The sequence below is a fragment of the Cyclopterus lumpus genome, chromosome 6 (genome assembly GCF_009769545.1).
Source record: "Cyclopterus lumpus isolate fCycLum1 chromosome 6, fCycLum1.pri, whole genome shotgun sequence".
NCBI lineage: Eukaryota > Metazoa > Chordata > Actinopteri > Perciformes > Cyclopteridae > Cyclopterus > Cyclopterus lumpus.
Genome location: NC_046971.1, coordinates 7795365 through 7821701, shown reverse-complemented (window position 1 = coordinate 7821701; position 26337 = coordinate 7795365). Strand labels below are relative to the sequence as shown.

The window sequence follows — 26337 nt, the reverse complement described above, 5'->3', positions numbered from 1 at the left end:
AGTTTGTACATTTATACAGATTACAATGACGTGTTAACAATACAGTGACCCATAAATACACCACTCAACAAGGCCTTTTAATACACAGTGTTTCTCTGCACAAGCCTGGAAGTAAACACATTTGAAGAGCTCGGGTCTGAGTCGATGTGTCAATTTCGGACAGCCTCGTGGAAATATGGCTCTGTACCAACTGCCAATAGTTAAATGTTAATGGCATTTTGGTACAACACATGTCGTTAATTCAAGGGTATAAAAATAACCATTTTGGTTGTTTTTTTTATTCTACAATATATACATTAATATCGTCACTGTTAAATAAAGACAGTTTAGATGGTGGTTTATAAATATGCATTACTCTAAAACACTTTACTTTACTGGCGATGTTTGCAATGCTATGCATACACCTATGAAGAATCAGGACATGTGTCGAACACTGACACCTTGGTAAATTGAGTGCTGCGAAACATTTAAAAACAAGCAAGTGTGTTATTGCATTTTAAACAGTGTACATGAGAGGCAGAGGTGAGTGGCAGAGCGTTATGCAACGCTAAGGATAAGAGGGTAATGAAAGTCTATGAAATGATACAGTTTTTCCCCTTGTGCCCTTTCTTCTTTTTGGACTTAGTCCGTAGGCCATAAGGAGGAGTGGACATTCCTGCCACAGGGCTGGGCAAGTCATCGGTGTAGTAGTGTCTGTGGGGCCGGGGCTGAGGGATGGGCTGACCCAGGAAAAAGCCTTCTTCCTCAGAATCAGAGGAGGAAGAAGAGCATGTGGAGCACCAGTCGTCGTCACCCCCATAAAGCTCCAAGAACCTCCCCATGGCCGGGCCCTGCAGCCCGTAGTCTGACATGGCGGCAGGATTGGGGTGGCCGTGGGTAGCTTGGGGCCCCTTGGGGCCGAGGGTGGTCCGTCTCTGGTCCCCTCTGTAGCACGTTTGGGCCCTCTCCTTGGGCAGAAGGTTAAGAGCGTTGTCAGAGCGAGACTTGCGACTGCGATGCCTCCTGTGGTGGTGATGGTGGCGACCAGATTGAGGCTCCTGGCCCTGCTCCTCAAAGTGGTACACTCTCCGGCGAGTCCGTTCACTCATTGGCGGTTGGCGCACTGGGAGATCGCAATAATGGCCGTTGTCCACCACGTCGTCGGAGAACTTGACTTGCTGCGGCCTTGATTGTGAACGTGTCCTCCTGAGGGCAGGGACATGAGGTTTGGGTCTGTCCGCTGGGAGAGGCACCTCCTCTTCTTCTGGGACATTTCCCTCCACCTCCTCCTGCTCTGATACAAGGCTCTTCAGGGAAGTTGCACTTCTGTGTAGCATAGAGGAGTTGAGGGTTCCCATGTTGCTGCTTTTCTCACAGTCTTCTGTCTCCAGTTCATGGAAGCCTTGCAGGGAAAATACCGACGTTCGATCTTTACTATCACCATCTACTGAGGCCCCTGGAGGGAAGAGATAACATGATGATGACAATGTTTGCACATGGAATCAAGACTCTTGTTTTATAACACAGTCATTGTCATAAAATAACAGATTATTCACTAAGATCTGATGCAATATGTCACAGCTACTCACCGGTAATATTGGAGAGTGCCAGTGAGTCCATAGAGTCTCGAACACTCTGATCTGTCTTCTTGAACTCGTCTGTGATGCACTCCAAGGAGTCATTGTACCATTGTGGCTCCAGTCCCCGGAAGCCTCCTTCAGCCCCATGATCCAGCTCCAACTCCTGGATCTTTCTGCTGCTTGCTGGACCCGGGTGGCTACCATAGGCTGAGTCCCCTAACCCATCCTGTGACTGGGCCCAGTACATGTCAGCTTGGTACTTCTTACTGGCCAGGCTGCCCCTTCCTCCAACACCACCAGTGACTGCTTTTGATGACTCCTGCTTTGACTTGGCATCCTTTTCAGCCATCCATAAATCCGTGGGTCTGGATTCATTGGCTTGCTGGAAGACCCCATGTTCCCCAAACTTTAATAGCAGCTGAGTCATGTAGTCTTCGTGTTCAGCCCACTCCTCCTCCTGGTCCTCGGGTGCATCGTCCTCCTCACCACGTCCCCTCCAGAAATGCTCATCGGATAAGTTCATGTGGGCGAGCTTGTTGGTCATGGTGTCGTCAGGGTTCCCACTTAAGCCGGGGAACTTATAGTTGACAGAGGGGGAGAAGAGGAGCGACTGTCGGCATTGGTCGGCTGAGCGGCTGCTCTTTCCCATGCGCACACTGCGCCGGGATTCACGTGAGCGGGCTGACTGGAAGGCGGAGTCGGAGGAGTCGGAGGCATGCACGTCTTCCCCGAGACTGCAGGCCTTGGAGCAGTAGATGCGGCCCTGGTGTGGCAGGAAGGGGCAGCCCAGGAGAGAGCTCTTACACTGGGCACAGCCGAAGCAGCTCTCAGTGGCGTGCCAGTGGAGTCCGTCGTAGGTCATCTGAGCATGATCGACACCTGGAAGTCGGGACGTGTTAAGATGGTTAACAATACCACTCTAACGTCGAGACAAAGGGTTTCATCTGAACACTCGAGAACATCTTCGTCTTACCAATGTGTTCCCCACAGGCCTCACAGTACTCTGCATAGAGAGACTCAAAGCAGCCACAGCAGTACGGTCTGCCGTCCTTCATGATGTAGCGCTGCCCCCCCAGGACTGTCTCGCATTCAAAGCAGGCGAAATGCTTCATGTGCCAATGGCGGCCCTCGGCCTCTGTGCACTCATCGGCAAAGATAATCTGTAGACAAAGAAGTGCACTGGATGAAACAAAACAGCTGTTGCATTCCTGGCTGTCGTCGGTCTATTTATTCACGACAGTGTCAAACTCTGGATGTTATTCCTTCACTACATTGTCTTGTACCTCTTCGCAGGCGGAGCAGCGTGGCTTGAGGAGCTCGGCGTGGTGCCTTCCGCAGTGGATCTTTCCGTCGTGGTAGAAGTAGATCAAATCCACCAGCACTTCGCTGCACGTGGAGCAGGCGAAGCATGCGGGGTGCCAGCACAGTCCGGGGCCCGCCCTCGAGGAGAACACGGCCATTTCTCCACCGTTGATCTTTTCACCACACTGCAGTATGCAGACACACGGTTGATTGTGACATCCAAAATATTCTGTCATAAAATAATCGGAATCCTGCATCGGTGATTATATCTGCATGGACATGGCTTTGGCTCCAAGTACATCTGTGCTCCTAATGTAACACAAAGCTGAGCCCATAGAAACTACAGCATCAGAGGGGCCTTTCGGTTTTTCCTGACCAGTTCACCATATGAGGAGATATTTACAAATCAACTACAGGGACTTTGAATAAGATGGACAACTATAAAGAGGAACGCCAGAGAAAGCATGGACTTCTATTGGGAGAGCTACATCAATGGGACTGTGTTTTGGACAAAGGTTTATGGGCACCCTTCTGGCTGCTCAATAATCATTGTAACTACTGAGTGAAACACTTGTCATGAGCCACTCCAAAGCACTCAGCTGTGACGTCTGCAACCCAGCTTGTATTTGGTGTCTCATAAATAGCATAGCTGGCACTGATATATTGAGTTCTCTGGGTTTGAGCTAAAACTGGATTCAGATTAGCCAAATATCAAATACTGTCCATGAAAATGTTGATGCTCTTTGGTGATGGCGCTGGAAGAATCAGTCGGGGAACTTACATGCTCACAAATGCTGTTCTGAAGATTGCGCGGCAGCAGCTTCACTGTGCCCCTTCCAGTGCTTCCTTCTTCTCTGGACACTGAACATAAGTAGCTCCTTCTTCTCCTCCTCACTGAGGGACTGGCAGTAACGCACCTGGGAAGGAAAGGGATACGTTATGGGGTACTTAGGCCAATTTCACACATCACACATTTTTACATCAATGACTATTATTCCTTCTTTTAAAAAGTCTAATACAGAAAAAACCTTCTGTAATTCAAGTGACCTTTTCATATTACACCCCTTGGAGGACCCAATTGCAAGACTGCCGGCCACAAATAACGCTTCTAAACGTAGGTGAGTAGGAGAGAGGGCAGAGTGTCTACCGGAGCATGCCGAACAAAGACAATTTCTTGACCCCTGCTTGCCCTTCTTTACACCCCCTACATATCTCCACCCACAGTTCCCTGATTGAGAACATCATTTTTACAACAGGCCCTTTTTTGATGTTTTTCCCGAAGCCTTAACAAGAGGAAAGCAGACGTTTACACAAACAAGGCCTTGTGTTTAGAGTGAAATCAAGAGGACGGGCAACAAACGGTAGAGAGACAGCCAAGTCGAGCCGTGGTCCACTGCGGTGGTGCATCACATAAAGGCCTCTTTCAGCCGGCGGCCCTCTCTCCCGCTGAGCGGTCCTCGTAAAGGAAACACTGCTATGACAGGATCCTGCTGGTGGGGACTCGCGGGGCAAACATCATAAAATCATCAAAAGTCACATTGTGCCCACACTACACGTGAAGGCCAGGGGCTCGCACTAGTGGACGGCGTGGAGATGGCGAGGTCTGTGATGTTTGCAAAAAAAACAAAATGGGGAACTGCATCTTTTCTGCCGGGGGTGAATTGTATGACCGCTTGTGTTATTGCACACGCACCGCACACACAACATATTCTCACCTCGTTATCGTGAGGTGGAAGCTGGTAGAGGAGCTGCTTGACTCTGAACTTCTCTCCCGGACTGCTGACGTAGGGAATCTTATCCTCAGGCAGACAGGAGAAATATAACTGGACCTGGAGGGAGAAGACGAGGCATAGGATCATTGTCTGACACAAAGCCTAAAAATCCAAAATATATCATTGATATAGGCAAAAGAAATGCGTATGGTTCAATGGATCGCCACACAAGACAAATTAAACCCATTCCTACTTATATATATATTTTCAAGAATGCGTGGTCATGAATCTGAACATATGTTTCATTGGTTCCCAAACCCATATTTTCACCCATGTAGTTGCAGTGATATATTATTGTTATGATCTTGGACAGAACTGCCCATATTCATATTCATATACAAAGTAACCAGACAGAGCCCACAGATTAATTTGCGATGACACATTCTGGGACAGCTCTGTGTAAAATCTATGGTAGACTGACTTTGTTTGCTAACCCCCCAAAAATCAGCTTTATTTCACTGATGCTCTTTTGGTGATGGCGCTGGAAGAATCACTCTCTTCATAAATCTGCACTTAAACAAGTCCAAACAGGTTCAACAGGTCAAATCAGTTTAAAGGTCGTATTTTTCCAGTCATATGCTTGTCTCTATAGGGACAGGACAAAGCAGGCCTGTCGCTGTGGCACTTTGACCCTTGGGGCTGACAACTGAAAACTAAAACTTTATGAGGGAGGGGCTATTACACCGTGCCAGATAAAGAGGTGGGATGTGCTTGTCTTGTGTGTTGGGGGGGCTTCCTGCAGCTTTGGCTGTCTAGCGAGAGGGGGGGGGGGGTGGGTAACAGCAATTTACCCTGACAATCAAACCTCGCGTTTGCCCCCCGCCATAAATTATGCACATTTTCATGCTGCTATTACCCCTCATCCAGCTCCGAGGGACAGTCCAGCTGTCACCTCAGCCCTTCACTGTAATGATGACCCCATAATACATGGCCCATTCAAGGAAATGGCTGCACTAAAGGCATCACAGTTGACCCATGCACTTCTAAAACAAAAGGCCCTGCGTGTTAAGGAGTTACGGTTCTCTGTCGCTGCTAACCCATCTTTTTTTTTTTTGGTCCCATCTCCCCCTTATTGCTGCCATGTGTGTTGTTAAACAAGGGAAGCGGGATTGAGAGATGCAGAGGGAGGGGAGAAACCACCGAAAGAAAGAAGAGAGAAATGAGGAGAGAAGGGGGGGGGGGGGGGGGGGGGGGGGGGGGGGGGGGGGGGGGGGGGGGGGGCGGGGGGCGAGTGTGCCACATCACACTGGCTGCCCTGCGGACACAACTAACAGCCCTGGCTGTGTTTGTGGAGGAGAAGGCTCGTTAAAAGACGGCCCCTCTGTTTCTGATCCTGCCAGCAGCAGTCGACGCGAGCCATCGAGTCCTCTTTCTGACAGATCTCTGATAATCACAAGCAGACCTTGCCATACCGCAGTTTGTAAATAAAAGTACACACATCCTGCCTGTAAGTGGCTGCTTGGTAGAGGCTGACAAGTCTGCCTGGAACCAGGGGACCAACAAATATGTTGTCTGTCCCATAAGTGCCATTCATCTGACACTCTAGATGGTATTTACACAGTGATGTGCTGAGTAGCATTTATCTGGGACAGGCAAATGGGGCTAAAAGGGAAAATCAGGTCAGATCTGTTTTTACTCTCCGCCAGGAGGAAACACAATTATTCACTGTGGTGCGGATTTGTGAACCAATGAAATAGGTAGCAGAATTAAAGAGAATAATAGTGAGTACGTTTTCTTTGTAGGACACTTGATTTCATGAACAATAGCAATAAAAAAGCCCAATGAATGCAATATTTTTGCTCACCTGTTCGGGCCTCAGGCCAGGAGGTACCCAGGCGTACTCCTCCAGCGCACAGCCGGAATCATCGTCGGAGGTGGAGCTCCGCTGGAAGCCAGAGGTCAGCTTGCTGACTTGTGCTCCATCATCAAGTCTCGCTGGCGTGCTCCGCCCTGGAAGCAAGCCGCCGACACTGCCGCGCTCGCCAGGCTCATCGGACTCTCTTTTTACTAGACAAACCAAGCAAACAAAAAAAAAATTATGAGGAGGAAAGAAAGAGAAATTGGGGTGAGGATCAGAAGAGGGGGGATTAAAGTAGACGAGAAAATGAAATGTTGGTTAACAAGCTATTACATCAACTAATCTACATAATGTTTACCTCACTTCATCTAATCCAGTAAACCAATGTCAGAACCATTCCACTGAACGTTAACCACCGGCTGAATCACACCATTACCGTCTCTTTCATGAGGCCCACAGCCCCCCTCAAAAGCTCATTATGGTATCTGAGCGAGCTTTTCTTGGTTCACTTCTGGTGATGAGTCGACTTCGTAAAAAGGCTCTCATAAAGAGAACTATACCCTTTCACTGCTATTGTGGTGGCCGTTAAACATGTGCCCTCCTCATGTGGCTTTTTGAGGATATAAAGGCCATTAGGAAATTCCCAAATGAGGTGACGTCTGATCTCATTATAGTGACAATAACAAGCAGTTAGCTATTCATATATATACATGGCGTATTCAGAGTTGCTCACATGTACGCCCAGCTTTGGGCAATGTTGCGCAGACCTCACATTCCTTTCCTGTGCCATCAGCTCCAAAGCAAGAACAACACCAGACACTGGCTGTTAAAAATCTTCAGCGTTCACCTTATCTGTGGAGCATTGGCTCTGAATGAGTCATCATCCAGCCCGTTGAGGTGCTACGTCATATTTTTGCCCCGAAGAGGGGGACACCTTATGGGACCTGATGCAGGCTCGATTAGCTGAGCCTTAGGTCTGTATAAACACAGGCCTGGTCTTAAGACCGGGCCACCATATGGGGAATGTCCACAAGCCTGGTCTCTCCCTTCATCTCCCTTTTTTTTTCTTTGGACTGTTTGTTTTCCAACCTGCTGCAGCGAGGGTCCGATCACCCTTTCATCTTTGCCAGACAGGTGAAGTAGTAGAGAGGGGATGGATAGAGGGGGAGATGATACTCGGATGGACACTGACAATGCCACAGAGGGTGAAAAATAGAGCGAGCAGATCAAAGACTGTCCCGGTGTTGATCTACGTGTGTGGTGGCCAAAGCCACTCGTTTTCTTTGCATCCGCTACCAGACATGGCTGAACTGCTGTTGTAACAAAGGTAGAAACAAGATTTAAAAAATAAAAATATATAAATGAATGTAATCTTTACTGTCAAGTCAACTGATTAAATAACATCTGTGAAGTAAGTAGCACTATTGGTCTCAGTAGCCACAATGCTATTGGTCCTACCAGACCAAGGAAGGCTGCAGTGGCAATACGTGCAAGAATTTAAGTTATATGTTTTTCGTGTATGTTTTTGAACAGAATTGATCTCTCTGCTTTTGTTACAGAGAACTGTTTCGGCAGGTTATGAACTCACCCCTATACGCCTACTTCCTGTGCCAGCTTTGCAGGACCACGCAGACATGACTATGATGAATGTGTGTCCAGTTGTGGTCATCTCTCACAGGCCAAGGGCTCTAGCTGAGATCAAATGGGAGCCCCGGCCAGTGTCCAGCAGCCTGGCCCTGACCCCCCCCCCCCCCCCCCCCCCACAAAAAAGCCTCGACCCCCTATGGCCTGCGAGCACCGGAGAGACAGCTGAGGAAAACCCGACGCACTCGACTGCGGCCTTTGACCACAGGCGTTGACAGTACACAAGGCCTGGCACGTCTGCGCTCTCTCTCCTGTGAATTGACACACATGCCCGGCTGCCTCCCCCCCCCCCCCGTCCCCCCCCCCCCCCCCCCCCCCCCCCCCCCCCCCCCCCCCCCCCCCCCCCCCCCCCCCCCCCCCCCCCCCCCCCCCCCCCCCCCCCCCCCCCCCTTCCCCCCCCCCCCCCCCCCCCCCCCCCCTACCCCCCCCCCCCCCCCCCCCCCCCACCCCCGCCCCCCCCCCCCCCCCCCCCCCCCCTCCCCCCCCCCCCCCCCCCCCCCCCCCCCCCCCCCCCCCCCCCCCCCCCCCCCCCCCCCCCCCCCCCCCCCCCCCCCCCCCCCCCCCCCACCCCCCCCCCCCCCCCCCCCCCTGCTCTCCCCCCTCCCCCCCCCCCCCCCTCGTGTGTTCCCCCCTTTCTGGAGCGTGCCTACACACTGAAGAGGGCCATGCACGCAGTTATTTGCTAAAACCAACTCTGAAGCAGGCGTGCAGAGTGTATGCTTGTCGTTCAGTGACAACTCTCTCTGAGATAGTCCCTCTTGTGGATGATTAACCGCCGCACACACGGCATGACAGGCCACCATTCATATCAAATCATCTTCCTCAAGGACACGTCTGTGGCCTCCCCGCCAGCGACAGGCATGCACTCTCCTCTGGCCTGTCCAAAGACAGTCAAGCATGATAATGGTGGCAGAGAAATCATGTTGTTTTTTTTGGGGGGTGGGGGGGATTTGTGCCTACATTACACCACAAAGTGTCAAGTCAGGAGGATTGGCTTATGACACGTCCCATTAAAACGCCTCTGATGTCCTGAACAATGGCATCTTTGTGAAGGAATCCCACCGAAGGCTTGTTTCATCAAGAGCCCGTTTATCTCCCTTACAAGTTTTTTTTTTTTTCTTCCTCCTGAAGATGTGGTGCGTTATCTGCATGACAGTTAAAGCCCTCAAACCCAGATAACCTGTCTTATGAGAGGAGGAGGGGGGGCGGGTGAAGAAAGAAGACAATCTCTTGTTCTATTCGCATCTATTGACTTGCAAATGAGACCAAAATAACCTGCAAAAATGTGGCCTTGTTTGAGAACAGCTTGTATTTCACATGGGAGATAGCTAACTATAGGCAGGTTCAGTCAGGAGCCCAGAGACTCCGGCTTCACAGCCTCACATTGTATCAGGCGCAGAATCACTCATGCGCCACATTTGTTAGAAAGATGTTTGCCTCCACATGTTGGCCAAGTCTCCGCGAGGATGTCTCACACGGCCAAACCTGACTCGCAGGAATGTCAGGCTTGAACTTCAGCCAGGCTCGCGGAGTCGCATTAAAAGGATGTCCGAGGCAAAGGTCGTCGTTCTCATACGGCCACATCTGCTCGCATGCTAATTCATCCTTTAGATGTCATGCAGTTTATTTCCTCCAACTTTTGCCCCCGGAAAGCTTCTGTGACTTTTTTGAATGACAGAAGCGGTGAGCCAACTAACTTTAACCGTGCTCGTACTGTCTCGCCAACTCGCTGACTCATCACTTGTGCCGGCTTTTTAAGTTTTTTCTTCTTCTTCTAGTTTTACACCCCCCCCCCCCTTTTCACCGCTCTACTCCCCCTGCCCTCCTCCCACACTAGCCAGACCCCTGTAGTCCTGAATGTTTAACAGCCCCTCACTCTTTTGTAAAGGCGCTTGTTAACATGGCTTTGGGAAGCTGTGGGCCAGCATATCTGACTGATCTGCCCACAGAGGGCCAGAGGGTGGTGTGGGCGGGGGTGCCATCAGACTGAGGCTAAAAAGAGGGTGACTGATGGATAAAAGTGCATGTGTCCACAAAAGAGATGCAATGTAAGTCAGGGCAGGTGAATGATGAAAGCTAGAACAAGTGCTTGCTTTGAATGGTTTTTCACTGAATGAAGATGTTTAAACATCCCACAAGATATTGAAAATGAATGAAGTTGACTGTGCACTCGGGGGGAAAAAAAAGGAGTCGCACAATGACCTCGATAGTTGCGCAGAAGGTTTATATTCCAACAAGCTCTATACAACAGGAGCTCAATGAACAAGTGGGTGCAAACTTATTTTGTACGCACCGTTAAAAAAAAAGCACAGACTTGTTAACGAGATTACGAGTTAACTATACAGTTTAGTGTTATTTATCACTTTGTGAAATGCAAACCTCTCACAGGACCACATGCTATGACTGACCATTAAATATAGCCGTCAGTGACATTTTTAAAGAGTATTCAACAACATTTGAACCAGAGTCCCCCTAAAATCCAGACACTGGATCATTGGATTAACAACCCTTGTGAGAGTGCAGGGAAAATAAGCAGCTTCTGGTCTGAATTACTGTCTATATTCCTCTAGGAAGTGGATGATGGACATGCACACAAGCCAACACAGTGCTCTCTGTCAGTTTGGACCGGCCCGACATGTTTAACTTGGCTCCTGTGAGCTCCGCGATGCAGGATAGGCTCTACTTGAGGAGAAAAACAAGATTTTCGGTTCAAAGTCCCTGCTTACATGAGCTTGAATTTAGAGAAAATCTGTTTTTGTGTCTCAACTTGCAGCATGCTACTGCTCTCTGCTATCCCTGTACACAGAAATATCTTCAAATGACAGCCTGCTAACTGTTGGCACTTGATGTGCGGTATCACTTTTAAAAACACAAAAGGGATCCAACGAACTAACATCGTCAAACTGCAGCCTCACACATATAGCTAAGTTAATCAGCAATTCTGATTAAACTCGGAATTGAATGATCCAATAAAACAACTGGCCATCATTTAATCAAGGACTGAACTACAACACTGGCGATGTTCATTCATAGATTTTCTGTCTGCCTGTTGAAAAACTGGAAAAGCTGCTGGTGCAACCGACAAGAGACCCAGAGAGGAGCTCAGTTTATGCAGCGTCGAGGTGCTACATGGCTGGAGTTTGGTCCGCCTATTGAGGCCTCCTTTCATGGCCGGCGGAGTGTTTTTCCAAGACCAAATGGATGGGAGTGACATCCCCACAGAGATCCTCACTATAGAGACCACCTGCATGCACTGGCCAGACTGAACTAAGACTCAACACACACACACACACACACACGCGCACATGCGCTGCTGTCACATAGCAGACATCAAACACTTTTACATCCCAGTAAATTCAGTTTGCATTATAGGGGACCTAAAAATCAACTTTTTGAATTCAATGTGCAAATGTCCCCCTGAAGTATAGATTTTGATGGTCAACTGTTGCACACAACTCCATCTATACATGTGATGTGCTGTATGTCTTGTGAATCATGCATAACTCTGATTAATAATTAAAGCATTAAACTGAATAATCCAAGAGAGTCTTAATTGTACAAATCTGCCACAGAGTCAAAGAAACATGCTCTTTGTACTTAAAGACAGTTCAGGATGGTATATTTAACATTCTTTATTTATTTCAGCCTCAATAAAGTAAACAGATTACATCTTCAGTTATCGTTGTTCTTACCTCAGCGTAGACCAACAATCCTGAGGAGGCCAGGAAAAAAAGGATCTTGTCACCACTATATCCAGACCCAGGTTCTTCTTCAGCCTCTGGGCTCCATGTCTATATGCAAGATCTTCAGAGCTCTAATTCCAGCACAGAAGCATTCAGCCGTCTCTGTAACAGCCCATATCAAAGCCAAGACTGCAAAGAGCCACTGAGATGCCTGTCTGAGTGCGTGGGAGAGAGTGTCTGAGAGGGGTGTGTGCGTGTGCGTGTACATGGAGGAGCTCAACCAGATGGTCATCCCACCCTTCTGTCTCTCACCCACCACCACTCCTCCTCCTCCTCCTCCTCCCTCGACCCAACCCCTCCTAACCCCGGCCCGGCCCCTTAACCCCAGGACAGCCAGTCCCGGCAAGGGTACGGGAGAGCGAGGCGCCTCCCTCTCCGCTGACCCTCCCCTCGTACTTCAAACACATGCTTCCAAATGAGAACCAACCGCTTGCAGGAAACTGCGCTTTTTAAGTAGCACATCGGTGATGGCTGCGCTCGTTTGCCCTGACCGGACGGCCCCACAAGCGTTCACGTGACATTCTTCGTCCCCCTTGCCTATCGACAGCTCAAAGATGTGGGGAAGGTGGTGACCGTAAGAGTCAGGATTATCTGGTGGTTTGGGTCATTTGCGCGTTAAAATATCACAAAGTTACAGAGAGCTGGTTGCTAACTATGGCGTTATGATTACAGAGGGATTGTTGGATCGAGTGAACAAAAGATGCTTTATTTACCCTCTTATGAAGAAATGCTTCCTACCATCTACAGCCTCCTGGCTCGGCCTCACATAAGCCTTCCCTCTAACTGAACATGGAGTCAACAAGTCTAAATGCATCAAGCTATCAGGCCTTTCATGTATGATTCACAGAAGGACTTTACGAAGAAATGACTTCAACCACAAAGCTGTTATTATTTGTAATTGTAAGGGATACAATGCTTAGTTTAACTATGTTAAGTCATGCAATATGGAGAATGGAACTGTATTAACAAAAGTCTGCGGAAACTACATTATATTCATTTCAGAGCTTAAACTATTCATCCATCAATTGATTGATTAGCCAGTTGACAGAAAATAAATCTAAAATGTTGATAATCGATACATCATTTTTGGTCAAATTTAAGGCGGAAATTGGCTGGTTATTCTTTCTCAAGATTTTTTTTCCCAAACATGAAAAACCATGTCTAAAAACATTTTAAAAAAGCAAAAAAACAATACCACATGTGTGGTATTGGCTAATATCCAAGCTTTCGTGTTTGCCTTTATAATACACAGGCAGATAATAAAGTTATTAACATGTTCTATGAAACCTAAATGTACATATCAGCCTGTCCAGTAAAACTCCCCGGGATGCTGACCTCTACCTCTCCTTCACCTCTACAGGAATGTCAGAACGTGATTCTCTTCCTGTTGCCTCAGAAAACAAAAGTGACATTTTTTGCATCCTTTTATTGTTGTTTGGATTGCAATGTCAAAAATGTTACTTTCTCCCCAAAAGGACTAGTTTTAGATTGTTTCAAAAAAGAAAAAAAAAAAGTTCCTCCATCCTTCGGAGCACAAGGGGTTAACGTAATTTAAGACTGTTAAACAAAGCAGTGGAGCATTTTAATAGGAGGCAAGGACTCTGACTAACAGCCAGAATTGGTTTCTTTATTAACATCTTAGAAGCCGTTTCATTTTGTGGGCATGACATCAGGATGTAATTGTGTGAACTCAACCACATGGGAGAAGCATTTACACTGTGGGGTATCTAAGAGGGGCTGATATAACATAAAAGGGGTCACGGGGGTCAATACCTGTGTAGCGGAAAGTAATTGTAATTGTTTCAAACATGTGTCTTCACACAGCATTAAAAAAGGAATAAGTACTACAGAGTCTTTGATTTACATGCTCAAATCCACAGTACAGTCAAAGCTCCAGTTTCCTTTCATCAGATCACAGCTCATTGCTGCCATGTTGAGCTTAGTACTACAGAACATCATGTCAGAAAACCTTCAAGTCGGCATATATTCTTCAATCAAGAGGAGGAAAAAGAAAAGAGGCAAAAACATTCCTTCTTTAGCACACATTTGCATGACTGACAGCACACGACTCTGCTCACCCACACGCCTCACTTTCACACCATTATGTGTTAAAATATCTCAGCGTGGGTGGTGAGTGGTGGCTGTCAATGTTATTTCAATCAAATTAAATAAATGCAGCTTGGACAGTGTCGATGAAAAGCGAGTACAATTTTGTTTGTTTGATCCAAACCGGATAAAAAACACGATTGAATAAATTGGATTTGATATTCTGGGGCTTACATACTAATATGTTAGGTACCTGCGTGTCTCTTGAGTGTGTGGTTGTGTAGACCAACAAAAAAAAAAAAAAGAAGCTATTGTAGCAGCCAAGGCCAGGGAGGAGCGGCACCCTTTCACAGCCAACCTCGGGCCTTTGTGCTGGTCCAAATGACTCTGCACCCTGCTCCATTAGCAAGTCTTAGAGGGGCGGGACGACACAGCATCCTGCCTTTGGGGAGACATTCATTAAATGCAAAACTAAGATGGTAAAGTAATCTGGACAAAGTTGCAATGCCTATTCATCAAACGCCAGTATGTGGACGACGAATTTGCCCGACGTCCTTAAAAGAGGGAAACTTTTTATTCCATGGAAGGTTTTGCCACATTTGAACTTAAGGGAAACAGTTGACCTTTCTTAGTTTTTTTTAAATTTCAATGTTGCAGATTTTAAAAAAAAGAAGAAAAAAAAAGGTTCAGTAACAGGTTTAAAGGTTCAAGGAAGCAAACTGCAGATATCTTTAAAGTTCACGTCTTACACTAAAATTGCAAAAGAGAATCACCGGCCTTTGACAATGAACTTAGGTGAGGACGGCTATTAACAGGCATCTGTGGATTATCTTTAGTCCTTCCAAGGGGAATAAACACATCCTCATTCTGAGATGGCACAACTCTATAGTTAGAGGTAGCTGGCGTCACAGTTCAAGGTTTTGCCTCAGATGGTTGAATAATATAAAGTTGGACAAGTCATGCATCCCTGACCTTTGACCTTACAGAGCACCAGATGACCCACAGACCAGATGACTCATAAACCTATGGCCGCGGGGCTTTACGGCCCATTCCTCTGACATGGCCACAACGACCTGCACAGCACCTCACACCTGGTCTGCACCTTCTTACGCTGTAAAAAGGAAGAAGAAAAACAACAAAAAAAACGCCCTGTGCTAGCGGCAGGGTAGTCTGTGACCAGCATGCCCCGACAATGACAGGACAGAGACGATCACCATCAGAACCAACGCCCCACGATAAAGCTGCATTCTTCTCTGGTCCAAACACGTCCTTGAAAAGGGGGACCCATAAAACAAAGTGCTGAACGCCGTATCTAACAGACTAGTAGGCATGTGATCCCCATGTGAAAACGTTGTGTAGAGATGGACAATAGCGCAAATTAAAATCTAAAGTAACCTGTTTAGACAAGACTAATTTGAGTCTCATAAATTGAGGGTAGCAAAGGGAGGGGGGGGGGGAGGCAAAGGGAAGGTCAGTCTCTAACCTACCGTCATTGATGGCCATTGTTGAGAGCAGCTCTCACTGGTGTGTGAGCTACCTTATAAAAAGTAAGCATTCTCAAGGTTTAAATGACTTGCCAGCGGTTATTAGCAGGACACAGGCAAAAACAAAAGCCTCAGTTATAAAGGCCAATATAACCCTATCACTGTACTGTAACAACAATCCTTTTTACGCCTTGAAAGAGGGAGGAAAAGGTCAACTGGTGGAGCAGTCAACGCATTGATATTGACTTAGCTAGATTGGCGCTGACAAACTCAGGTCAGACTGTGGGCTTGTTAGCCCTATAACCCTCACATAACCCCTTTTACTGTTCCACTCTGACACATTGGAGGCAGCTGAGGGCAAAGCTTAGATCCAAGCTTAGTTTCTGATTAGAGACATTTGTAAAAAATTAAAGGCAAATATCTACTCACTTGACCTCGCTACAGATCATGCGTTTTTTTTTTTCCGAGGGCGCTGAATAGGAACAATCTAAATGAAAAAAAATGGACACGATTGAAGATTTAATGGATTACTTCTGAACTTTTCAACTCTATATATATAATTTTTTGGACTTCCCAAGAAAAGAATATCAAAAAAGCTCTCCATACTTTTAAACCCTGAGTCCGTACGCTATCTGTGTTTGACTATTAAATTACAGAATGTAATGCTGGCGTGAAAATAAAAACCCACAACATAATTCCTGTTCAGTGGATGATTTCATGGAAGAAACTTTTAAATGAATTTTCTGCTTTATTTAATTTGCTGCGACCCCGTTGTGTCTCGTATGATGTAATGCCACGTTGAGGTCCAGTTTGGTGTCAGCACACCGCTCGTTTCTTCACTTTATCAAAAGTACGCTGCCGTCTAACTGCCAAACATTACAGAGTTGTACTGTTGGGACAGCTCATATCTCACCCTCAATTTGACACCCTCTCACCTAGTTGTAAAAGCCGAACCTCATTGGGAACAATGGGAAGTGGAGCGACAGAGCTCCTGGGGCTGTTAAAGGGAGGAAGCCCCTTTATTTGAGGACACTATAACTCAACAAAAGCCTGTGGCTGTCTGCACACAGAGCGGGCCCAGGATGAATGGGCTACTCTTACACCACTCACTTGCATTGACAAAAAGCACTGGATCAGCACAGGGCAACACCTATCTATGTGTGGTCTTTGTTGAAAAATTCAGAATAAACAGACAAAAACAGCCCTTGAAACCAACGAGTTCCCCCCCAACAGGTCTCGGTTTTCATTCATTTTTATCCTGTTTTTCTTATTTCTTAAATGTAATTAAAGTATGACCAGGGACACAGTCAGCTTTGTCCACGACACGTGAAAAGGTTTGATTACTCGCGTTGAAACGGCACCCCGTCGACGGTTCAACACGTGCAAAGTTTTTTTTTGCTTATGACCTCACACTTCCAGAAAGTCTAACTCACACACCACTTAAACCTCGCACTTCACACATCTGGGCTTTTTTTTTTCTTCTTCTTCTTTTCTCCTCACCTTTCCTTGAAGTTCAACCGTATATATCCTTCATATGGCAGGAAAACTATTTCCTGTGTGTTTCCAGCCCCCGGGCTCAAACGGACACATGAATGAGACCGCTGTAACAAAACGGCCAATACTCGGGCATGACTGCTATGAACAAGTCTTGTGGAAAGAGAGGATGCAGTTTTTCTTTCTTTTAATAGGGAAGAGAAAGTTGGCAATTCCCACACGTGGAAGCGTTTTCCTGAGCCGCACGGCTTTTAAAAAAAGGCAAACCGTGGAATCCAACAATACTCTGAAACAGTTAAGAGTTGCTCAGTCAGGATCCCACTAATGATTAACATTCTTGGAGAATCACTCCGTTACAGTCTTTTTAGAGCTTTCTAATTAAACACATGCTCCAGTGCCACAGCACAGAGGGAACTCTGACGACCGAGAGCAGGGATGCTTCTTTCCAGCTCTGCTTAATTGGACACAATTAAAGTCATTAAGGTGGTAGTAAAAAAAAAGAGAGCAGAAAGAGCAGAGGAGAGGCCCAATGATCTGCTATTTAAGGCTCCCTGTTGCTCTGATGTTTTTTGACCCTTTCACCTCCTCACGTGTCTCGCATTCAAAAGTACAGGAGAATGGTCTGGACTGACTGGTCTGGAATTTAAACTGGTTTTTGAGACTGTATTGACGCTTGTTTTATGTATGCGTGTCTAATGTGTTCATATTCCTGAAGAGGACACAGAGGTTATATAAACGTGTGGAGCTCCTATACATCTCGGGAGGCAAATGCATACGTGGTTATTAATGTTTGCCACACCTGAGTAGCTTTTCTCTGTGTTTTTCGTGGCTTTGACGTTTATTTTTTTGTCACTGGTGATATATAGTCATTTCTCAGCCCGCATTTCCTTTTTGTTCTACATATAAGTGTCCATATGAAAAAAACTAAAAAGAAACCAAGAAAAAAAAAACTTTTAACTCGGGATGCATTTATCCACCTTTTCAGCAACAATACTGATACAAATGTATATTCTGCATACCTCACTACATTGTATGGTTTTATTTAACTTTTTTAAATGATATGCAAGATAACAAGGAGGAAAGGGATTGTTGTGACACTAAAACCTTGAGTTTATGACCTGCCATGACTGAATGAATGTAACTGCTGCCAGAAAAACTGAATTTTATAAGGGCAATTTCAAAGAAACTGCATTCATTGTCAATTGGTTACATTATACCAGCTCAGTACCAGAGCGCAGAAGCTCGTCAGCGTATACGAGCTGAGTGTGCATTCTATGTATATTGTACGTGGATTCCGGTCTCGTGATATCCAATCTGTAGGAGAGGCCTCACTCGGCTTAGTAGATATACAGGCCAGACATGGGGTCATTAGTGCCTGGGATCTGTGTGTGTGCGTGTGTGTGTGTGTGTGTGTGTATTGGCACAGTGTATGTGTGCTATGGAAAAGAGGACTGGCTGCCTTATCGCCCCCCAATTAAGGATAACAGGTCCCCTGGGCCGAACTTATTCTTAGAACCCTCGCATGTAAAACGCCTGTTTCTGTCCGCATCAGTGTGTTATTTTTGGAGCTGCTAATACTGAGGTCACTAATCACACTAAACCATTTTTTCAGTCAGCATAAAGGAACACATGACAGAGTGTGCATATGAGTGTGAGTATTTTACGAATAACCCTTTCCGTAAAATCTGAGACGCCTTTTCCTACAAGTTTGTGTTCCTTCTCAACATCATGAAAACATTCCTCCCCTATATGGTCAGCGGTGCGTGTTTGGACAGGACGCACGCGCACAGATGTACACATCTGGTGAGCCAATGCTCTTGTTTTCTTTGGGAGCCCAGCCCCTAACAGGAAGACAGTGCAAGCATAGCAAACAAAAGCCGGGCTCTTTGAACCGGCTTCTCACTGGGAGCCGCCGTCAGGTTGTTGTGGCCAAACGAACGGTTTCTGTGTCAGCTCAGTGGGCCCATTGCGGCCCTCGGGGCCGCCGCTCGGCAAGACACGTCCTCGGTTGGCCTTTGTCAATATTGACCCATCTGCGTGTCACCCGACAACATCGACCTTTACTGTGGTGCCTTTCCAACTGACAAATGAAACGTTCTCTCTGTGTGAAGAAGCAAATTAGAGCGTAAAACCCTCACTCTTGTGACAGTAAACTTGATAATAGTCACAGTACATTTGAGACAGTGGAGGTGGATGACTCTTTTTTTTTTTTTTTTAAGTCGCTCCTGACTTTTCAGTGTCGCAAATTGACAAATGCAATGAAATGCAGGATTTGAATAGAATGTTTGATAAATAAAGTAATGCTGCTCGAAAATACCACATGGGAAGTCATTCACAGTTAGAATTAGACCGAATTAATTGAGAGAGACGGGAGGACAGAGAGAAAACACATTTAGAATTAATTATTTGTTGCCAGGTCTAAATCGTTCATTTTAATTCACGTATCCTCCTTTTCTTTGTTATTGGAAATCTAGATGATCAAATCCAGATATCCTTGAATCCTGGTGATGATTTTGGGGATACTGCCTCCAAAGGACAGATAACGAAATATGTTTAATACACTTTATTTTCAGCTGTTTCAGCTGGCCATGCACAATTTTAATTTTCACTAAAGCTGAAAGTGGGACGATATGACTACAACTGGGGACATTTACAACTCAGACTTCCATTTGTAACGACAACATCATGTTAGACGAGCATGACATCACTTTTGCTGCATTACAACCGTCTAAACGACGAGAGCATTGAGGTTTACATAAAGGAGATGGACTCACATTAGGTCCAGACTTTGTTTTGAGCAATTGATAAGCCTAATCAAAACACATGTCCAGCGATACATTTCCAGGCAGCATCACTTCCTGTTCTTGAAATCCAACCCTGTCAATGTGCAACGCTGGAGAAAAAAATAATTTACTGCTTCAGATGAAACGGGGAACGGGTCTAGTGTTAGTTTAAATATATTCCCAAGAGGCCCGGAAGGGGATACACTATTGATTTATTGCTTTGTTTCCCTTTTAATATTCGTATGTGTTTTCGGAGATATTTTAATGAGCTATTATGATTAAATCAAGTACTCTGTCAATCGGGAATACGGCCAAACGCTTACATTGTTTCCAAACCTAATTAATTGTGTAGTTTAATTTGACTGGATGGACATTTTAAAGAGGAAATGTTCTGGCAGACGTCCATCAACTGTCCGCACTGTCTGTAACTGTAACCTTTCATGAAATCTCAGGAAATGCCTTTGTTTAAGTCCAAAAATCCCTTGCCCTGCGGAGTGGTTTGTTTAAAACCCTGTTGACCTTTTCCATATCATCCACGCTCACTGACTCCACCCCTGTGACAATGCCAACAGGGAAGGAGGAACAAGAGCCACAGGAAAGGAAGAGGGGCGAGGGGGGTGGGGGGGGGAGCACATTTCCAGCCGTGGGTCCGGAAAGCTTTGACTGAATCCCCTGTTGTGTGCCGGGGAAATGAGCTGAGATTTATAATGACTATCTCAGAGTAATATGTTTTCTTTTGCTTCTAGCCCTTGATGCCGTGATGGCTTGGATGGATGCCCGTAGATGAGGAGGACAGAGGAGAAAACATGCATTCCTGCAGGCGGCCATGTTTGTGTCAGGTTGGTGCAGATGAACTTCCCCAAAAAACTCCATCTGACATTTGGCATCTCTGCAACCGTGATTATTAAATACAGACATGTCGGTAATAACCCGTTTCGGAGCGCTGCAACGTGGTGATTGTGCAGTACTCCTCCAGAGTTGAGCGTCGTGTCTACTAGACAAGGCGGTGATAATGAAACATGTGTGTCAGGCATGACTTTCATCATCGTGGTGGTCTGATGGTTAGTCCCCGCAATTATGCCGTGTGGTTACCAGAGATCTGGTCCATTCGACTCCGAAGTGAGAGCCAAACCCTGTTTTCCTCTAACATCATCCTGCAGCTCCTAATAAACAGAGTCGTGCCTGGAAGCGCTAAATCGCTCGCTACGTTTAATCACTTTATGCTTAGCATGTGGATCCAACGTGTGCCACCGCTGCAGGCCCCGACTCTCATACGTGATGATGCTTAAAAGTTACAGGAACGTGGGGTTCTGTGCATGGCGCAGACGGCAGCATCCACGGTGGTTACCCCTATCTATACAACTGCAGTGTAACCGTGCCCTCGATTTGACCATTCCGGGCCACCGTCCGTGCAGCCGGGCCCAGTGGTCGCAGATTCATGGACCACCGGCGTTCAAAGCGGCCCATATTTCATCCGGCCTCCTGCCAACCTACCACAAACAGTTTACAGTCAAATGCGCTCTGCTTTCTGGAGTTTGCCTGTGGCAGCCCGACTCCATGCCACATCTCCCCATCCAGAGCCATGAAAGACTGGCCTCCTCTGACAGCTCCTCACAACACACGGCCCTGTGCTGCTCCGCTTTTAGCCCCGCTGCGGTGAGCTGGACCACGTCTGGGGATAAAAGTCTGCCAGAGTGTTTGGCTTGCAGGCGATTTACACGGACGCGAGGGTGATTCATTCGAGCTTTTGCACAAACAGGCCTCTGTGTACATTTCGCTGGTACCGGGCTTTTAAATCAACAGTGGGGAAAACGTATACACACACGGGCACTGGGACTTACATTCTGCTCATTCGCACTCAGCTGGGTAGGCCTGTCTGTAGGTGTTGGAGAGTGTATGCGTGTGTGGCAGTCATAAACACATATAGGTGACCACTTTGTCCCAGAGAAGCAGATGGACAGAGACAGACACACCGCGACATGCCCCACTGTTTATGTCTGAGACTGGCTTCATGTCTGCGATTTGTCTCCATCTCCACCTCCGCCCCTCTTGCTGTGCACTAATGCAACGGCTCACCGGGGTGCTAACGTTATAGCTGGATTCTCTATAGCTTCAAGGTGAGTTATGAGGAGCTGGTACAGACTCGGCTGCCGACTCTTAAATCCTCCGGTCTACATGCATTTTGGTGCTTAAAATAAAAACCATGAACATATTGCACAACGAGCACTCGTAAACATCACGTTGGCAGAGGAGGATCAAAACGGTTTCTTTTCTGCTGTGTCCAAGAGACCGGCTATCGAGAACAAAATACTCTTTAAGTCTTTTGATTCTATTAGTGGCACCTTTGAATCACTGCGGCTTTGGAAGTGAGACGTGGACAGGTCTATAAATAACTTAATATTAATGGAGAATTTCCACCTGCATCAGATCATTGGAAGTAAGAGCTCAGCTCATGTGTCCCGTAACTCAAGCCTCTCCTTTAAATCATCTAAACGTTAAATAACTGCAGCTGGGGTGAAGCCTGAGACCCAGGTTTCAGCAGGTAAACACTACATAAACACATCCAATCACATTTACAGTATAATTATGATTGATTAGAAACTTGAATTTCTGCATTATACGCTGGGTCTAAGATGGAGGTCACCATGTTGTATTTGTCAGTAGTAGTAAGAAAACAGCTGATGTTGAAAACAGCTGTCCCCAAACAGAACCTGAACACTTTCATATCATTTCCTCTTGGTTTGTGAATTAATTCCGGTTGTAATGACATCGCTTCAGCCTCGAAGGCGTCAACCTCTTTTATAGCCACTAGGTGACACCACCACCTTGGTTCTGTGCTCCTTCCTCCCTGTACCTCTGTCCACAATGTATGGACAGTGTTTCTCTCTTCACCTTCTTCCTTTACCTGCCAAAGCCCACAGAAAAAATGAATACACCAGTGATATATATGGCTGAAAATGTAATCATGGATGGTAGTGACGTTTTCCAAAAACTTTCTGGTGCAACACAGCAAGATTGTGACCTTATGCGTCACACGTTGAGGTGGAACTGATGGCATTGTGCAGAACCTGTATTTCCTCTTTTGCACTGTCAAATAGCCAAAGGGTATAATTTTCTTTCAAGTCAATTCTCCCTTGTGTTATCCTGCACTCTCTTTACACCACTTCCACAATCTACATCCAATGTGTTCAAAATGAAGACCAAGGCGCCTCCTGAGTCTGTCCTCTCACCTAGCTGTCAGGCTTCAAGCTGAACTGTCCTGGGATCAGCAGTGCTCTGTTCTAGTCAGCTGTGGCCACAGTGACAGATTTCAGGCCAGCCTGACTCTGCCTTCTTTTGTGCTGAGTCTGAGCCAAGAGGGTCTGTCACTCTGTCCGCCCCCCAAGAGGGCCTGCACGGGACTTAATGGCTTATGGTGATGTTTGCTGTGCTCCAGCGAGGGCAAAATATTATCTTAGACAGACATGGTTAAATATAGCAGTAACTGCTCTCCTGTGTCTTGTAGGTTAAGCACTTTCTATCACCGCTGAAAATGGAAATGTTTGAAACTGGTGTGGTGTGTCTTTGTTCTTCCAAAGGAAATACTTCGTGGTATGTTTTGCTCGGTGAGAGGTCCACGAGGAGTGATAAATGCACTCAGCATGCAGGGTTAGTTTTATTTAAAAGGGCATGACTGCACTGCAAAGATGTCCACCCTAATAATTCATGAAGGCTCATGCTCATGTCTTAAAACCAGTTCCTCATTGTTTTTAGATAGAAACAAATGCAGACAAAACCACTCAAAGTTGATATCTCGAATAAACAAGATGCCAGATGTATTCACTTACTTTAATAAACATGTCAGCATAGAATCTAAATGACTCTTCAGAATGGATTTTTTTTGTTCTTCTTTTTTTTTTTATTGCAGCTGGTGCAATATTCTGGTCAAGCCTTTGCCACCTTATCCATCACGGTTGGAATTGAAGAAAGTGAGAGTGACCTCTCTTACTGTATGTGTCCGGGGTGTGTGTGACCACATTCTCTCTCACTCAACAGCGCTCCTGACAGCTATGGAGCCCTGCAGTGGAAGGCCAAGCGGCGGTCACGAAGTGCCGACCAGTTGTCACCAAAGTGACAGGCGACAGCTGAGTCCATACATCTGGAGGCCCGGGGGGGGGGGGGGGGGGGGGGGGGGGGGGGGGGACACACTCCACTCTGCCACACCGGCCCACGTCTCTGAGTCAAGTTGCTTTCAGCTTGAGAGAAAATGAGGTTGCACGCGGGGAAAGTGAAATGCTGAAATTGCTGCGTAAACGCGCACGGCAGCATCGCAGGAGCAGGGAACTAGATGACCTCTTGAGAGTGTCAGTTTGACTGATGGAAGTTGCATTGTTGACACTATGTATTGTAGATAAAAAAATAACCACAACATTAACAAGGTTGCATCACTTCGAGCAATTTTTCTTTGCGTAAACACCCCCCCCTCAGCAAATAGACTGGTGCGATAGTGAAATTATGTCAAAACAGTCTAGACTAGTGAACTTAAAGTCCAACAACTACTGTTGAAACACCCCAAAATGACTTGGTCCACTCACCCCCAAAGCGTTCAAGTCGCAGTGAACAGAGTATCCAGAAACCGATATTCCCGACGTGAGAAGAGGCGATTCACGCTGCGTCTCATCGGCATGAGATGAACAGTCCAGAGAGGGTGCACCACCGCGCCGCAAAGCTCAACCCAGAGCAGTGCAAAGCGAGACGCGTAAACTCCAGGCTGCAGTGGAGACCGGCGCAGAGAGAGAGAGGGGGAGAGAGAGAGAGAGAGAGAGAGAGAGAGCGAGAGCGAGAGAGAGAGAGAGAGAGAGAGCGAGAGAGAGAGAGCCTGTTCTGACTTCACCCGCTGTCACCACATCTCAGTCATTACAGTGGCGCACGGTGCGCTATGGTGCTCCTCTCCGCGGCCACAGGGACATGACATTAGAGTCGCCCCGTGCCTATTGGCTGAAACCAGCAGCCCCCACGCCGCTCCTCGAGAGACGGACCGGTTTTGGAGCACTTTGGTGCAAACGCTCCATGCGTGAGTTTGAGTTCGTCTGCAGCTGCAGCGGAACCGTCTGCGCAGTTGAAGTGCTTCACAACGGAGTTCATCTTCCTCCGCGGCCGACATGCTGCTGCCCCTTACTGGTGCCTCTATCTGGCCTGTATGATGAACCAATCAAAACTGTGTGAATTATAATATCGAATTTCTCTCTATTTCAAAAACATTTAAAAACACTTAAAAACACTTAAAACACTTCAATCACTTCATTCAATCCAACGTGTGCAATATTAATACCAATACACTGTGGATATAGCCTGTGTGTACACATTATTATTGTATATTGTACATATTATTCTGCTACCGTCGACTGTTTACTGTTTTATTTACTGTTGTTATATTGCACTTTAACCCTTTGCTGCTGTAATCATGTACATTTCCCCACTGCGGGAATAATACAGGATTATCTTATCTTATTTTATCTTTTCTTATCTGAAATTAACCACTCCAGCAATTCACGTTCTTACATTCAGTAATAAGTCCTAGAAATATGATCTATTTCGCAAAACCTATTTGTCCCTCTTGCCTCCAATATGAACTGTTCACAATGTGCTTTATGTTCTCCCAGACGGACCGTAACACTACTCCTATTCGCAGTGCTCAATGAAAGGTAAGTCTATATGCATACGCTGAAAAGAAGCCATCTGTCTATTGAGTTAGACAAAAAAAATGTTCTGGGATGATCATAGATTTGAAGTGGATGGCCACCACCCATTAATCAGTGCATGAGCATAACAAGATGGGACGTTCTGCAATGCAAGAAAAGTCACGCACAGGGTAATTTTTTAATGGCATCGTTATTTATGAGTGCTGAGCACACGTCAGACGTTCACTTGCTGGCAGCCTACTGTAATTACAACTTAGATACTATTGTTGACTGGGGGGGCCTTTAAATGAGCTCCCTGACCCCCCTGCGACCCAGATAAGAGTGTCACCGCGCCCCCCCCAAAACAACTCAACAGAACCTGGATCGTTTGTGGTGTTTGAAATCTGGATCTGACGGCGTCTTCAGGAATTGTTTTGCCGTCTCCGAAACATGACGGCTGAAACGTGAAACGTCAATTGTGACAAATCCATTGAATCGCACGCCCTTTGACCTTCACGGCTCTCTCTCTCTCTCTCTCTCTCTCTCTCTCTCTCTCTCTCTCATCGGAACAGACGCCACAGCTCTGACTGACCTCGGTTACGACCCAGTGACCGTCTCAGATCTGGGTGTGCGAATGCATCTTAAGTAAGAACAGGTTTAGCCAGCTCAAAGCTGTCAGTCATTCTCCACACAGCCCTGGCATTAGGCAATGGAACATTGCAGCACCAGGTCTTATATGGACCAGATGGATGGACGCCACTATTCGGTATCACCCTTCACTGCAACCACTTACTGTGTATCATGTTTATCAGAGCTGCAGATATTACATTATTACATTACATGTCATTTAGCTGACACTTTCATCCAAAGCGACAATAAGTGCATTCAACCATGAGTACAAACTCAGAACAACAAGAATCAAGAAAGTAAAGTTTCTTCAAGTAAGCCAAACTACAACAATACCATAAGTAATGCAATAAGTAATACCATAAGTAAGTGCCATTCAAGTGCCACTGAAGGGTCTAATCTGTTCTTATTCAAGGTATAGTCTG

The 26337-nt window shown here is 46.5% G+C and overlaps 1 protein-coding gene across 1 annotated transcript; it reads right to left on the bottom strand.

The window, feature by feature from the left end:
* prickle1a (prickle homolog 1a) lies at positions 1–24333 on the bottom strand. Its single transcript, XM_034534908.1, is given in 10 exon segments — positions 1–1435; positions 1569–2438; positions 2533–2719; positions 2843–3046; positions 3643–3706; positions 3708–3778; positions 4577–4690; positions 6438–6550; positions 6553–6640; positions 24200–24333. Coding segments are annotated over 9 exon segments (2559 nt in total). The 5' UTR covers positions 6626–6640; positions 24200–24333; the 3' UTR covers positions 1–572.
* Between the last annotated feature and the right edge of the window lie 2004 nt (positions 24334–26337).